The sequence below is a fragment of the Choloepus didactylus genome, chromosome 16 (assembly GCF_015220235.1).
Source record: "Choloepus didactylus isolate mChoDid1 chromosome 16, mChoDid1.pri, whole genome shotgun sequence".
Lineage (NCBI taxonomy): Eukaryota > Metazoa > Chordata > Mammalia > Pilosa > Megalonychidae > Choloepus > Choloepus didactylus.
The window spans coordinates 68705252-68721974 of NC_051322.1; the positions used below are offsets into that span (position 1 = coordinate 68705252).

Sequence of the window (16723 nt, forward strand, 5' to 3'; positions counted from 1 at the left end):
TCATTTAGTATTTTAGGAAAAAAAAAGAACACAAACTGCCTTGGGTTTGGCAGAAGAGGGAGCATTGAATCAGGAGAGGATGGCTGATATGGATGAGTAAGGCTGGCATTCTGTCTTTTTGGTCTACGGAACAGAAAGCTTTGAACCCATACACTGCTTTAGTTGTTATAGGGTTATTCTCATGCCGTTATCTGTAAAATAGGATTTTACTCACACCCTTTTGCTTAGTCATTATTGACACATAATTTTTTGCTTGGAAGAGTGCCTCTAACCTATGTTTAAAGCACAGGAACTTAATGTAGAGATGGAAAATATTTCTTTTTGAGCAACTCTTTGTTTCCTGAGGAGATATGCGTATCTAATATGAATGTTGAGCATTGAGCTTGGAAATAGGATATCAGACTTACTTTTTGTTTGCTCACCAGTGTATGCAATAGAGTCCTGCACATTCAGAGAGAATTCCTTCTGACCTCACATCCCCAACCTTCCAGCTCTCTGGAAGCCTAAAGGTCAACTTGGGGTTCTTTTCCTAGTCAGGGTTATGGAAGGCAAGGGGCCCAGTAAATAAAGGGAAGGATCCCGATTTCTTTTCCCCTTTATAGTTGTAATGTGCCTTTGGGTGCCATGGCCACATACAGAGGGGAAGTGGAATTTACAGTAAAGTCAGCTATAATAAGCTACACACCCAAGAAACCATTTTCCTGAAGGAGTCTAGAGATGTCAAAAAACACCAGAAAGACTTGGCAGTGAAAAATGATAATAACACCTTACCTTGAAATAGCACTTGCTCTTGAATCACAGGATTCATGAGGGAAAACATCTCTAGTAGGTAATCAAGTTCACCTCGGGGGTGGGGGAGCTTTGGAGTTTCCAGTCCCTGCAGGTCTATCAGATGCACAGAATGACACATGGAATGGCAGTTTGGGAGGGTGGGCTGGGATAGCCATGTGTCACACTGTGTCTCTTGTACTGTTCAAGATGGACGAGGAGCACCTTTACACCTTGAGGTGGCGAGAGCTGGAGGTGCACAGCCTGGCCCTGCAAAACAGCCTCCAGGAGCAGACCTGGAACGATGAGAAGCACCTGATGCAGCAGGAGCTGCGGTTCTTGAAGCAGAACATCTTCCTCTTCTATGTCAAGCTCAGGTGGCTGCTCAAGCACTGGCGCCAGGGGAAGCCAATGGAGGAGGAGGGAGAGGATCCGCCCGAGGTAAGGCAGCTCCGAGTTCATCGAGTCTTGTCCTTGACCCCAGATGCTGCTGCCCACCCCTGCCTCCCAACACACACACACACACAAACAAAGCCATGTTCTATTGTAAAATATTTTGTCAAGGCCAGTCCAAGCAACAGAAGTGCACTGGGTTGTCCAGTGACATATTAAACCAAGAATTCCAGATGCACTTGAACCTGGTTTTAAGAGCATTGCAGTGGGTAACTCCATTCTGCAGCAAAGCCATGCTGCCATCTCCTTTTGTGCTAATTTATTTTCTTAATTCATTTAAAGTTACCACCCTGAGGCCCTTTAGCATTTCACTCAGCCTTGCCGGTTTGCAAAACCTGCTTCTAAAACCTTCTGCTCTCCATTTTGGTTTTCATTCCTAGATGCTAGAGCCAATTCTACTGATAAGAGCTTTGTAAGGGTGCCTTCTACACTCAGAAGGTCACTTTTTTGCCACCTCTTAAATTTGGATTTTTTCTTCAGTCTCAATCCCCAGATTCATGAAATAATCGGCATAATTGTTTGCTTCCTAATTGATGTTTTATTTTTGGCCTAAGCTCTCCAGTCTGATTCCCAGCCCTGCTTCTGGGTGAACCTATGGAGAGAATCCCTGGGGTTCTTTGCATTTTGTGCATCTATCTGTACCTCTTGCTACTGTCAGTTGTTTCAAAATATCGTGACTATTTTTTTTTTTTACCCTGCAAAGACCTTTTGTTCTGCTTTTCATTAACTGAACAGTATATATATAATTTCATTGTTTGGATGAGAAGATACAGTAGTTCTCTTTCCTCAGGATGAAAAAAGTCTTCAAAAATTATTTCAGCCAACTTCCAAATATCCATGACAAAGCAAACCATCTCTAAGAAAAGCTAGAAACAGCTTTCAGGTTTCCCGTTGGTTGGTACTTTGGAACTCCTCCTCCTCTGATTTATAAAATCATAAATGTATGCAGTCATAATATAGAAATAGCAAAATTTCTCATTGATCTTTTCTACCCAATGGAGCACCCGCTCTGTGCTGTTTAAATGGAGGAGATGCCAATGTGCGAAATGGCCGAAATGAACTCTGAAGTAAAGGGTTGATAATCCCCAAAGTGGGTAATCATCCTCAAATAATAAAAATCCGGCTGTCCAGCCACGGGATTGTGTGGAACCGTGATGGTCATCTCCTCCTCTTTTCAGGGCCAGCACCCAGAGACGCTCCCCGAGCTTGGCGAGTTTGGCGGCCAGTGGAACCCAAAGGGGGGTGGACCCGATGGAGACGCTGACGGCCCAGGCCTTGGCTTCAAGATGGGGGGCTATTCCCAGCACAGCCCAGCAGAGACGATGGTTGACCGTGCACTGCGGCTCCAGATGACAGACACCACACAGCACCCAAAGCAGGTGTGTGCTGAGAGCCACACCTGAGCCAGCAGGTGCCTCTTGGACTCGGTGTCACCTTAGCTCAAGTGCGGGCATTCCAGGTAACAGAGCACACCTCTGGCCTGACTGGCAGCCCGTTGCTCTCTGTGAGGCCGTGTTTTTGCTAGAAGTCACACAATTCAGGGTTTCGTTTTCATGGAAGCCAGTTAGTTGAATTGGCTTACACATACAAAGACTACATTGAGTGTGTCTCCTAGGGCTAGTGAATGTTCCATGGAAGACAAAACAAAACTAAAAAAGCAAACACGAAAAACCACCAGATTTTATTGAGTGGTCTTGTAAATGTTGACCATTCTTCCAAGGAAGAAAATGGGTACTGAATGCAGGGCTCTCATCACTGCCAGGAAAAGAACTTACAGCCTTTTTTGATGTTTAGCTGAACAGCTGTCAGCGTCTTAATGCATAGGAGAGAAAAACAAGTGTGAAAAAAAATTCTCAAGCATGCCTAAAGTATTTCAGGTTTTCTTGGGCCACTTGAAAAAGAATGCCCCAAATAAAAATTTTTTTAATTTTTTAAGAAATTAAAGCATGTGTAAAAGAGAGGTGGGATTTCAGTGTGACAATATTGAGTAATTATTAATGTCATCAAACACCACAAAAATGCTCCCTGCCCTTTAAAGCAAAGGATGCGGTTGGTGCTATCCAGATTTTTTGCATTTTTGTCTGAAGCAGCAGCTATGGCAGATCTGGGGTACTGTGACTCCTAAGAGGGACTCTGCAGTAAAGCTTTCTTGCTACCTTGCTCAAGTTCCCTTGAGATCCTGTGTTGCTTCTTGGGAGCTCAATAAAGCAGAGCCGGAGCCAGCCAAGCCCTAGAGATTCCTTTGCTGGGGAGTGTGTGGGCAGGGCTGGTGGGCAGATGCTCAGAGCTGCAGCCGTCACTCTGGGCATGGGTCCAGCCTCTCAGCCTCCACATTTTTGGGCACTCCCTCTGCCCTGGATGCCACAACTGCTGTTTTTCCCGCACCCAGAATCCTTCAGCCCAGAGACTCCCATGTCAAGTGAGAGACAGCTGTTATCAGAGCCTTAGTTCGGATCCAAAGGAGGGAAAGTGGTGATGTTCTAAGCTCTGGCGAAGGGAAGATTTTTAACTTCCCCCAACTGCTTTTACCCCCCATATTCAAACCATATTTTCACGACCACGTGGCTGTTTTCTGTGAACACCCATCTACCCTGCATATTCCCTCGATAATATGACTCAAGAAGGACATATATTTTCAAAGGAACTTTTAGTTATAGTTTTTGGAAGTATGTCATGATGCAATTGTCCATGGGGAGGTTTTGGATCATGCAATGAGTTTTCCAGCAATGCCCTAGTTAGAAAATAGAATGTTACTTTACAAATAATGGTTTAAAAATCTAAAATCTCCTAATTTTAATGTTTTTAAAAGAGATTTTAACCACCAGTTCTGTAAAGTATCTTTGATGAACTCAAGCTTTGCTCCTTGATGGCCACTTATCCATAAGCCTGCTGCATCTGAGGCCACATGTTGGAAGTTTCCCACATGTTTGGAAAAGGAAAAAAAAAATGCAACACATCTGGTTTTCTAAACAGCAGTCATGGAAAATTTCACCGTCAGGGTGGAAAATAATATAAAGTCACTCAGCTGGAACCTCACATTTTTATTATTAAAATAAATGTCATCTCCCTTTGCCGCCTCCTTCTTCCAACCTAAGTTTTAGCCATTGCCCTTAAAAGCAGAGGTGGACATGTGTGACAGGGTCACAAATACAGGCTAATGGAGTGGAGTCCCTCAGGTCAGAGTCAGGTTTGCCTTTAGGTTGTTGCGGAGCAGTTAAGGTAAGGCGACCCTGCTTTGGGAGTCTCTGTGCACGTGCTGCATTAGAGGCAGGAGATTAATGAGCTCTACTGTAAGTGACAGCTGTTTGACTGCTAGTGAACACCCTCAGCAAGGCAGCCTAGATGCAGGGACAAGAAACGTCTCTCTAGAGCTGCTGTGCAGAACTGGGCCCTTTTCAGAAACTCCAGGACCTCACAAAGTGATAAGCAGAATGGGAAACACGGCAACACATCGTTCCCCGAGGTTAGATTTGCAAGTAACAAAATGTCCCAGGCCTTGGTGTTTGCTTGGAGTCATATTAAACTTTCTCATGGCACATAGGAGATTGGCAACATTTATTGTGTCCAAAGAGGTTTATTAAATAAAAAAAAAAGTTACACATACAAGTCAACCTTGGGAATAGTTCAAGAAAAATCATTAGGTTGCAACATTTTTGCCTGTGCTAATGTTCCCCTGTTTTACTGACCTTTAGTTAGATCTGGTGGCAACGACCCAATTGTTCTCCAGTAGTACAATAGGTGCATTCAGCTGTCTGGGCAATCTGGAAGGACAGGGGCTGGGGACAAGTAAGACTATGTTGTGTATTTCTCACCGAGCTTAACTTACATTAAGTTTTGGAGGCCAGTCCTCATAAGGAAATATATGTCTTTTTATACTTCTTAGTTATTCCTGCAATTAAGTTTTAAGCACAAGACGATTCCTGGACCTGGAATTACTATCCTCTGATTCCAACAGTTAGTCTTCTCAGCAAAGAGATAAATTATTCAAAAAGAAAGTTACTTTTTTCATTCAGTTATGTCATAAGGTAATCTTTGTTAAAAAACAATTGTGTCCACATTAATGACCTGGTATAAACTTCAGAGCAAGATCTAAAGGAAGTACATTTCTTTAGAAAGAGTCTTTCACTGTTACCAGTTTAGCCCAGTATGCAGCCTCAGAACTGAGCACAGTCTATTTCTCTGGACCTTTTGGGACTTGTCTAGTACTCACCTGCAGCTTTAGAGCCTCCAGGAGCTGTCCTAAAAATCAGCCTTTTTCCCTCTAGAAAAAAAGTGTTGAACATCATGGACTGTGGCATTGCTCTCTAGCAGCCCAGGCTGCCCGCCTTTCCTCTTTCCCCAAGATGCAGAAACTTGAGGAAGGAGTAGTTCTGGCTGGACAAATCCTGCCCATCAGTGAGTGAGCTGCTGTGATTTTATTTGTTTCATCACAAAGCACTTCTCCTCTTGAACCTGCTGGCTTTTCACATTTCCGTCTCTATGTTGTACCAAGGTTTCTTCTTTAGACCATGCTCCAGCTCTTCTGCAACTTTCTAGCCTCACCTGCAAGAAAATTACCCCACCTAGAAGGAACCAGACCTGAGGTTATGACTGTGAATCACATTCTTTTAACTGTGTCTTTGTTGTTGTCGTTGTTGCTATTATTCTGGAAATAGTCCACACACGGTGTGAAATCCCTGTGCACTGGGAGGTACTGAATGAAAGGACCCTCTTCGCCCCCAAGCCTACTACCTGCAGTGAGCCACAGTCCACAGTTTATGAACTGCCTTCCCGAGTACATAGGGAAAGCCCTAAATTTCAGTGATAGGTGGCTTCTTCCATCTGGCACTTAATTTTCATCAGATCTACCCTGGCTTCTGTGTTTATAATTTATTAAATATACACCTGATAAGCTCTTCCACAGCTGTGTTCTTGGGGAGCTCTCCATGACAATCACAGGGTTGCCAGGCACACAGCCTCCCTGACTCAAGGGGCAAATAACGTGCAAATGAATCTCTCATCCCAGGAATCTTCTACCATAGATTATATTCTTATGGCGAGTCTTCAATGACTCATTCTTTTTGTTTGGGGGTGGATGGGTGGGTGGATAAGGGTCTTAGAAAAGAATCTTAAAATTAATTGGAAGGTAACAAGGAAGGTAAGAATGACAATAAATGGCTTATTTATAAAAACGTTGCTGAATGTTCAAATGTATCATTTTTGGCTAATCTCACAGTAAAGGACATGTGTCATGACTCCTGCTGACAGAGGAGTTACTGTAATTGAGCATAGAGTGAGATACCCCTGTTATGTGTATCAATTAGGGAATACGTGTGTGTATTGGGGGCAGCAACCACAGTTGGCATTCCCCTGTCTAGGGTCTAGTAGCCCAAATGAGTGGGAGGTGGAGACCACCACCTCTGTTTTGTGACTGGCTTTTATGGATCTGCCCACAGCAGCAGGTCCGTGTACCTTTTCCAACTTTATATGAAACCCACTTCCAAGACCTATAATAAATGGCTAGCTCTCATGCAAGCAATGCAGTTGATGGTGGTTTAGCTGTTTGACAGACTTATGAATTCACCAAATGCACCTGTCCTGGAAACCTTATGAGGCCAGAATAATCTTGAAAAATACCTAACATTACATCACCAAGGTCTTGGTGTGTTGCCTTTGTCATAAACATCATTTTCACTTGCTATTGATCATATTTATCGTATATTTTGAAGGCAATGGGTCAGCTGCAGCCCAACCTTGAACTGTTATAAAGTTTAACACTTTAAAACACAGTCAAGTCCATGATCTCAACTTTAGGATTATTTTCAGCCTCACCCAAGAGGAATGAGCCTGGGAGTGCGGAAATGCGATTAGACCGAGAAGGAAATAGCACAGCCATTTTATCCTACTTCTTCACTAGAAAACCAGCCAGCAGATTTCTGAAGAGATTGAAAAGAGGAAGATAAAGCTTATACTTAGCTAATGTATAAGCTAAAAGGTTGCAGGGCTGAACCCCTGGCACAACAGCTTTGAAAAGCTCTGTATCCAAGAAGATGTTTCAGATTAACAGCCTCTACGCTGACCAGATTAACGACCTCTACACTGACCAGAGAGCCCAACAAGGGGCACCACTAGGAGGAAAAGAATTAACTTTCAGATATTCTTTTAAAACAGCTCATTGTTATTATTCCCCTTGATATTGGGGATGAAATTAGTTTCACAGGGATTAGATGGCTTCTGAAAGGCAAAATTTTTAAAAATAAAAAAGCCCTGGGCAGGCTTTGATGTCAGAGGGCAAAGATCCTGACCTGGTGCCTGGCCTTGTAGTGGGATGGACCTGAGGGGCATCTCCACCCCTTAACAGCAGGACCCCAGGGGGGTTGCTGAGCTGCTTCAAGCTTTGGTTCCCTGTCTGCAAAATGGGGAAGGTAAGTGTACACGAGGACTGATGGGGAATATAAGTAAGATAATGTAGGGAGATGACTTAGCACATCCCCTGGCCTATCAGAAACAGTTCATATTATCACCATTACTATTTTTGCATGTAAAAATTTTTACAAGACACACACCCATCTGTGGCTCATTCTGGACCTAGAGAAGGTTGTGCTCTGAGATGAGTTCTTGTCCATGTGCACGAATGGCAGAGCACTAATGTGGCTTGCTTTCCGTACCGGACCCTGTGCTCCAGTAACACAGAGCCTCTGCACTCTTCTGCTCCCTCTGGCCATTGTCCAAGGCAGTTTTGGAGCTCATTCCATTTGGATTGGTATAAAGGGACATGAAGGCTGATTATTTTGACCCAGCTGTGCATTTAAAAAAAAAGCATTAAAGCTTAATTTTATTTAATCTGATATCTGCTGATGTCAGATAGAACACCCAGAGGAAATACATTTTCCTCTGAAAATGTGAAAATCCTGCTTCCTGGGAGCACAAAGTTCTGATTCTAATGTTACCAGCAGTAGTCTGGCATATGGGTTAAAAATACCACCAGCTAAGCGCATGTGCAACTTGGGACTCGTAGAGAACTACTGATTATGTATAAGAATTTATTATATGGCTTTCTGCTTTCTCCTCAGTGAAAATGAGATTGACTACCACAAAAACATCAAAAATTATTACTGTTATGTTTGAAATACTTTGACTCAAAAAGGACTGTTTTTTTTAATTTAAAATCCAAAGATGAAAATACCAAATTAATCTACCATAAAATAAGCATATTTTTTTTCAGGAAACAAATTCTTTCTTTATGTAGATGTGTATTTCTGAATACACTTATGGCACCTTTTCCCACTTAACTGCTCTTACAGAATTTTTAAATACTTTTGATGTGGGGTTTAAAAAAACCGTTCTGCATTTATTGCGCCTTCACACATTTCATGAACACTCTTTGAATCTAGTGGTAATTTTTTTATATTCAGATGGTTGGAAAGGATGTGTAGGATTTTTCGAGTTTTACTATCTGCTGAGTTTTGCAAATGTTAAATGAATCGTCTTAATATCTTTTCCCCAGAGTTGTTAAAGTAAAAATTGGTGCTCGAGGGGAGAGAAACCAAGGAGCAGTAATTGCTAATAAATAGGCCTTTCTACTTCATCAAAAATCTACTGTATCTAACTTCTCAGATAAATTATGGTGAAAACTATGAAGCGTTCAGTAATCAACTCGCCCATCTTAAAGAATTCCTCTTTTCTAATTCAACTTTATTTAAATCCAAACTTAAATCCCATATTTGTTTAAACACCAGTTCTTTCTTTGTCCATGTGTGTGTGCAGCTGATGAACTATATGGTTTATTTTTTTTTTTAATTAGAGAAGTTGTAGGTTTACAGAAAAATCATACAAGAAATACAGAGTTCCCAAATCCCCTTCCCTGTTATTAACACCCTCCATTAGCAGGGTACGTTTGTTACAGTCGATCAAAGAATATTATAAGTGTACTATTATCTGTAATCCGTGGTTTACATTATGTGTTGTATAGTCCTATGGAATTTTTAAAAACGTTTATTCTAGTAATATATACAGCCTAGAATTTCCTCTTTTAACCACATCCAGATCTATAATCGGTGCTGTGGATGCGCTCACACTGCTGTACTACCAGCTGTGTGGCTTTAGGAGCACAGACCGACTCCCTGACACGACTGAGCAGTGGATGCTGGCATCCACACAGACCCAGAGCCAGGAGCTGGAAAGCACTTTCCCTGCTCGGCCTGGCAGGAGGGGTTTATAGGAATGGAGGGTGGGTTCTGTCCGAAGGGACAGCGCTTGGACTCCTACAGTAGCCATCACCTGCACCCACTCGGCATGCAGGAGAGCTCCTGAAGGGCTTGGACGACACCTGAGTGGAAGAGACAGATCGACGTGGCTTTTATTATCAGGGCACCTCAGTAGATGCATGTGATTCATTCATTTGGACAGACCTTTCTGATCCAGTGCCCAAGCTTCAATAACTGTCAAGGCTACCAAGATCGAAATCATGGTTTTGAAATCTGCCTTCCGAGGGCTGGACAGGTATTAGAAAATGGAAAGCCTTTTTTATTGGTTCTAAGCAGATGAGTACTAAGTATCCTTCTGTGCACCAGCATTTATTGCATGGTTAACGTGAGCTAAGCATTCGGCCCCCACCCTGGGCACCCACAGTGGGGCGGGGGAGGCCTCAGCTGAGCAAGTGGGCATTGTGGTTATTTGTGCAGTGATTGAAGCCTGCCCGGGGTATTAAGAGGCAGAAAGGAGGTGGTTGGTTCTGTCTCAGGGAACCAGGAGAAAGTCTCATGAACAAATGAAGAATTTCACCTTTGGCTTTCATTATTAAATATCAGAAGTACCACTGTCCCTTCCCGTGGACACTTTTTCTCAAACATATGACCTCTTAGTACCTTCAAGGTCAAATTGGCATTATGGCCTCCCTGTGCTCACCGAGAAACTAGGCTTGTATTCGTTCCCTTGTAGTTCAACGCTGGCGCTAAAGTGATGTGGATGTGTTTTACCTCTGTACCCCACGATGGTTCCATCCAAAGCTGCACGGAGCTTTCTAGCAGCCGTGTTTGGGTGCTCCCAGGGGATCCTCAGGTCTGAAGTATGTGCTCCTCTCCTCTGCAGGTTCAGCTTTGCCCTAGCTCCAGTGGCCAGCAGCGGCCTCCTCTGTCCTCCCTCCTAACCCGTTAATCCCTGAGCGCTCTCAGCCCCAGGGGACAGCGGCCACCCCCGGGACATCCTGGCTTTCCCTCACTCACTGCAGACTCCCCAGCTGTGGGTGACACCTCGGGGGACAGCCCCAGCACCACCGTGACTGCCAGGCGTGGGGTCTGCCCATCTTTGCCATAAAGAAATCCCCAAAACGCCGTGGCAGAGGCTTGACCCCTGTTGTCTCTGCAGGTGGTAGAGAACCAGCAGTTGTTCAGCGCCCTGAGGACCTTGCTGGAGGATTTCCGCTCGGCGCTGTGGGAGGACGAGCAGGCCCGGCTGCGGCTGCAGCAGCAGTATGCCAGCGACAAGGCGGCCTGGGACGTGGAGTGGGCCGGGCTCAGGTGCCGCCTGGAGCAGGTATGGCCCTGTGGCTCGTTCCTCACCATCCAGAATAGGTGGTCAGGAAGACAGCCTCGGACCCCCCAGTGCCTCTCATTCAAGAGGAAGGGCCAGGGAGTCAGGGAGGAAGTGGGAGCAGCTGCTTGCAATCTCTTCTTAAAACTCCCTTTTCCAAGGACCCCATGTCCCCTAACACCTCCCCTACCAAGTAGGAAAGTCAGTGTCTACCAAACATCATTTTAAAAGTAGCTTCCGTTTTCCCATTTTTGCATTAACAAAGTTGTTTCTAGCCCCATCAAAGGGCGACCAGCTCAAGTTTTCAGACTTGAGTTGATCCAATTCTAGACAGAAGCAAAGAAAAAGCAGATGGTGATTTCGTGGTCACTAACAAGGGTAAACACATGCTCTTTAGAGTTCTCAAAATACTGAAATCAGCTTGTAGACCTTCCACTGCACCCCAAGGAGTCTAATTAATTCTGGTCTTATTTACCCAGCAGAAACCTGCAGCCCCAAGGGAAAGGAGATTTGCACGATCACCTAGCCATTGAGGGGTGGAGCAGAGAGGAGAGGCCAGGTTCCCACCTGCACCCCACCTGACAGAGGGGAGACTCTCCCAGGGTTTTATACCACAGCCTTAGGAGTTACGACTCAACAGGGGAACATTCCTTTCCAAGCGTTTCTTCCCTGGAAGTCCTTGGAAGGAATATGACTCACCTACACATTGTCTACTTACCCAGATCATTTCTTGAGGTTTCTTCCAGTCCCTGGTCAGGACAAGGGAGGAAAGAGCCTGTGTATCCCCCTCCTCTGTTTTCTAGGTCCTAGTTTGAGGCAAAAACCATTGAGTCATCAAAGTTTTATGTGAATTGGCTCCATGGTGAAAGAAAAAAAATTGCACAGAAAGGAGACATCTTCCAAATGGCTTTGATGACAGATTACATGGCCCATCACGTCAAAAGGAAACAGCTCCCCTGGCACCTGCTCACCTGCATTGCCATCTGGTGCCTTCTGGAAAGGGTGTCAGGTTCACAGGCCTCGCGAGAGCAGGGACAGAGGAGCAGTGAGTGTAGGAAAATCAAAGCTCCATGCCGGGCCCATCGAATGACAGGGTGTCGGACCAGCTATGAATCCCATCTTTGAGCTGGTGGGCAATTCTTACCAGACACTCTGTTTATCTTAGTATGCAGCCCGAGGAGTCAGCAGTGCAGAGAAATTAGTGAGGACACTCTCCAATGAGCTACTATAAACCTCCTTAAGAACATGTTTATGAAAAAATGCTAAATATTTTCAAAGAGTTCAGTATAGCTAAAGAAGGGAGGCATCGTTTTTTATGCAAGCCAGTTTCAAAACATTTTGTCTCTGTTTTAGATGAAGCTGGCACACACCCACCATGTTTGCTATAAATAAAATCTCCAGGAGAGTCACCAGTGCCAAGAAATAAAAGTTGGTGCTTCAGACCTAGAAGCCAGGTGGTAATGGCTAGAGAGCTCATCTTCTGCTCAAATTGTTGAAGAAGTTCCTTAATTAAACCTTTGCAGCCCAGGGAGCAATGGATGTGGGCTGATGGGCGTCCGTGTGTAAGCTTCCGATCTTCACCCTCTTCCACTTAAGTGCCAATTGGTTGAATTTTACCAGACGTTAAACATTTTGTCTGAGCAGAGGCCATGTTGTATCAGTTCCCCAACCTGTGATTCTTTCAGCTGATGCTTAAGTCAGGCTTCCCTCTAGATGCTGAAGATCCAACAGCAAATAAGATGGCCTTTGGAGGGGCTCTCGGTGTGGTGGGAGATGCAGATAAAGGCATGTAATTGACAGTAGTGAGCTAAGTGCCATGGCATGGGGGCCTGCAGGGCACCCATCTCAGCTCAAAGGTTCAGGAAAGGGTTGTTTTTGAACGTCCTGCTTAGAACGAGTCAAAGAATGAGTAGGAGTTGGTAGATGGAGGAAGGGAATGGTGATTTATGCAAAAAGGAGCATTGGGAAGGTAGGAGCACAGCACATTTAAGGGCTGCACTTCATCAGATCTGAAGGAAAAGAAGAGTGTTGAAAGAATTAAAAATTGAATCCTAATTTTACCATGGGAGTATGCATTTTTAGAAATATTATTCCGACTTCAAGGTAGAGAATGGATTGGAAACCATTAGAATTGAATGGATTAACCTGGGGGCCACAGAAAAATTCAGGGATGTGCCAAATTGGGATTGAAAATAAAACCATTTTTACGTTCAGTAACCTTTAACTAAAATTAAGGATGTCCTTCAATCATAACCGTAGACAAAAAAGACCAAGAGGACCCAAGAGACTTCCATTTCACATGACAATTTTGTAGCTTTCTCAAAATCAACTTTGAGCAGGAAACCTTGGGCCTCACCAGACTGCCAAAGGGGTCCACTGTGAAAATTTAGGCACCCTGGATTGCAGAGAAAATCAGTTAGAGGTGGAACGTCTATTGCAGTAATTAATACAGGTTAGGAAAGGTGTGGGCTGGAAGTAAGGCAGGGACCATGGACATGGAGAAGAGGGTGCAAATCTAAAATACCACTAAAGGTGGGAACTGGTAGGACTTTCAAAAGGAAATTTGTTTCTTCCATGGGATTGGTCAAATATGGTTCAAGCGTGTTCCCAGGGATAATATATAAGCGTGTAGAGATTTTCTTCATCAATTGCAAGACTTGCCAGGGAGTGAGTTCCTGAGGTTTTTCTCCCTGACAGCTGGAGGAGAAGACCGAGAACCTGGGAGAAGCAGGCCTGTCCGCCGATGGCAGGGGCACGTTCAGAGAGAGGGAGGTGCATCAGAAGCTCCTGGCTGACAGCCACGGCCTGGTCCTGGATCTGCGCCGGCAGATGCAGCACAGTGAGCAGATCTGGAACCAGGAGAAGGTGGAGCTGCTGGACCGACTGGACCGGGATCGGCAGGAGTGGGACCAGCAGAGGAAGGAGCTGCTGTGGAAAATAGAGCAGGTAAGGAAGGCCCCCAGGCACGCAAGAGCGGGGCGGAGAGTGTAGGCGAGGGAACCGACCATGGACATCTAAAAAAAAATAGAAATCAGGCTGCTTTGCAGTGCGTGCTGCATCCAGGTTTCTCAGGGGCTTTGGGAGGAAGAGGAGGAAGTTCTAGAATTTCCAGCCGTGGTGACCTGAACTCATGCCATTCCATGACTTGGGTCTTGTCATACAAAGTTTGTAGCTACCTTGTATGTGTTTGGGGGTAGGAGTGAAGGTAACTTTTTAAAGGAGTTTAAAGCCTGGACTTGAAAGACGAGGTTGTTTCAGGTCTTGTGCAGTCATTTTTGCCAGAAAGCACACTCACTTTTAAGATTGCTGTTGAAGAAGGGGTCACGGTAACTACTCCAGCTTCGATGGAATTGTCCATTCATAAAGAAACTGCTGAATTAAACTGGGAGTCAGGCAGCTTGCTGGCAATGGCACCTGCTGTGGATATTGCTGAGCTGTGAATAGATGGGACCATAGTCGAGGGAGGTGGCGCAGCTAAACAAATGATTCAAAATACCAGATGGATTTGGGAGGGGAGGGAGGGATGTGTTGTTTTTGTACCGCCCCACAAGCCTTCTCTATATTGCATCAGTCTTAGAACACTTTGCATAGTTGCAGAAGTTCTAGAGTGATGCACAAATTGAATTTTCCTATTAAATTGATGAAGGTTTGGAATTCCTCGCTGGCCAGATGTTTTTTTTAAGTTTTTATTTTTAATTCAATTTTATTGAGATATATTCACATACCATACAGTCATCAAAAGTATACAATCAATTGTTCACAGTACCATCATATAGTTGTGTGTTCGTCACCCCAATCTATTTTTTGAACATTTTCCTTGTACCAGAAAAAGTAAAAATAAGAATAAAAAATGAAAGTAAAAAAGAACACCCAAATCATCCCACCCCCACACTATTTTTCATTTAGTTTTTTGTTCCATTTTTCTACTCATCCATCCACACACTGGATAAAGGGAGTATGACCCACAAGGCTTTCACAATCACACTGTCACCCCTTGTAAGCTGCATTGCTATACAGTCGTCTTCAAGAGTCAAGGCTCCTGGGTTGGAGTTTGACAGTTTCAGGTATTTACTTCTAGCTATTCCAATGCATTAAAACCTAAAAAGGGTTATCTATATAGTGCATAAGAGTGCCCACCAGAGTGACCTCTCGACTCCATTTGGAATCTCTCAGCCACTGAAACTTTATTTTGTTTCATTTCACTTCCCCCTTTTGGTCAAAAAGATGTTCTCAGTCCCACAATGCCAGGTCCAGATTCATCCCGGGGAGTCATATCCTTCATTGACAGGGAGATTTACATCCCCGGGAGTCAGATCCCACATAGGGGGAAGGACAGTGAGTTTACCTGCTGAGGTGGCTTAGCTAAAGAGAGAGGCTTGGCCGGATTTTAACATGAGCATAATTTTTTTTTTATTTCAGCCTTCACTTATAAATTCAAATGTAGTAATCAATGAAGAACCTGACTTCAGGAAAAATAACCTCATTACTATAAATACCCATATTGCCTGCATTTATGTGTGAGCCTTTTGAAAAAATGTGCTCGGTTCTCCACAGATATTTTACCTGTGTCATATGGCAAATGCTGGGAATGAGGAAGGGAGAATGAACTGAGTGGTGAAAAAGACCAGTTGCCTTTGGCTTGGGAACCACAGAGAAGGAGCACATGCACTGCCAAGAGAAAAAAAGCCAACTGCCCAGTGCTGTCTGGCTTAATTCATCGCACAATTGAGTCACCTTACTGGTATTCGATATGGCTCCATTTCAAAATTTCCAAAATCCTATCAAGAGGAAAGTTGGCCACTTCCTGTTTGGCTTGGAAATGACCCCTGGAAAGGAATCTTCTGTATTAAATTCCCCTGTGTGCCACTGTGCTGTTGGATGGATCATCAGTTGTTTTGTGGAAATTTCAGGGATAAAAGTAGCATGTGTGCTTAGAAAGATGGTCACAAATTGATTGCACCCAGCTGTAGTTAACCAATATCACAAATAACTCTAGATGCCTTCTAACCAGGGAGCTTCCTTCTTGTATGACCCCCCCAACAAGGCCACCGTGACCCCTGCTCCAGCCCTTTTAGGGTCCCCTGTTGCCTATTATCTGTAGTGGTTTGTTGGGCTTGGCACAGGCTTCGTTTTGAAAGCCACACCTTCGAAGTTAAGCAAGTCTTTTAGGTTTTTATTTTACTTCTGGGAATGAGGGATTGCTAGCAAAGGAAAGATTAGTAAGGCACATTCAGTGATACTCAGCTTTTGAAGACGTAACAACGCAAGGATGAATGGGTGCCTGATTTAAAGACTAGATTTTGGAAAGATAAGAGGGGTCAGGAGCTGAACCCTGTTTCCAAACTGGCAGTATTGCATCAATTCCACCAAACTGACAGCCCAAGACCTTGGTTCTCAAGGTTGACGTCTCTGAACACAATATATTCCAAACACATGTGTTTCAAGCATTCCTCCAAAATCTGAGTTGTGGATCCCACAGTCTTCATACAATGATTTCACTGCTGTTTTTAGAATAGGATTTGTTACCCATGAACTGATGCTTCACACATGCCATTGTGGTTTTCAAAAATAAGTCTGGCCTTTTCCCCAAAGTATTCAACATTTTTAAAGAAGATTTAATAAACCTCAGTGCCCAATCCCGATAATTAGGTAAAGTAGTTCTAGGCTCCTTCTGTGAAACGGGAAATTGGCTGAAGTGTGTATGTGTTTATGTGTACAGATTTTGTTTGTTTTTTATTGGTTGCTCATTTGTGTAACTTTTAGCTACACATCCCATAGATAAACAAGAACCATAACTGCACACTCATCATAAGCCATTTAAGCAATGCATGCTCTCAATATTTGACTGCTTGCTAAGCCATATAACCTTGACTCTGATAACCCAATACAGATGGTGAAAGGAATAACACTAAATCCATTTTCCACTTACAGAACAAATGCTTCACACTTGCCTGGTGTCATTAAATCCCTGCATAATTTCTGTGCCACATAA

The 16723-nt window shown here is 43.9% G+C and overlaps 1 protein-coding gene across 6 annotated transcripts in view; it reads left to right on the forward strand.

Annotated features, from left to right (window-relative positions):
- Window positions 1-16723, forward strand: part of MTCL1 (microtubule crosslinking factor 1) — a 138129-nt gene that overhangs the window by 97824 nt on the left and 23582 nt on the right. For all 6 annotated transcript variants that reach the window (XM_037805918.1, XM_037805921.1, XM_037805919.1 and 3 more), the window contains 4 exons: window positions 979-1209; window positions 2400-2600; window positions 10567-10734; window positions 13429-13677. In XM_037805918.1, the coding sequence (XP_037661846.1) occupies window positions 979-1209; window positions 2400-2600; window positions 10567-10734; window positions 13429-13677 (849 nt within the window). The remainder of the gene's footprint in view (window positions 1-978; window positions 1210-2399; window positions 2601-10566; window positions 10735-13428; window positions 13678-16723) is intronic.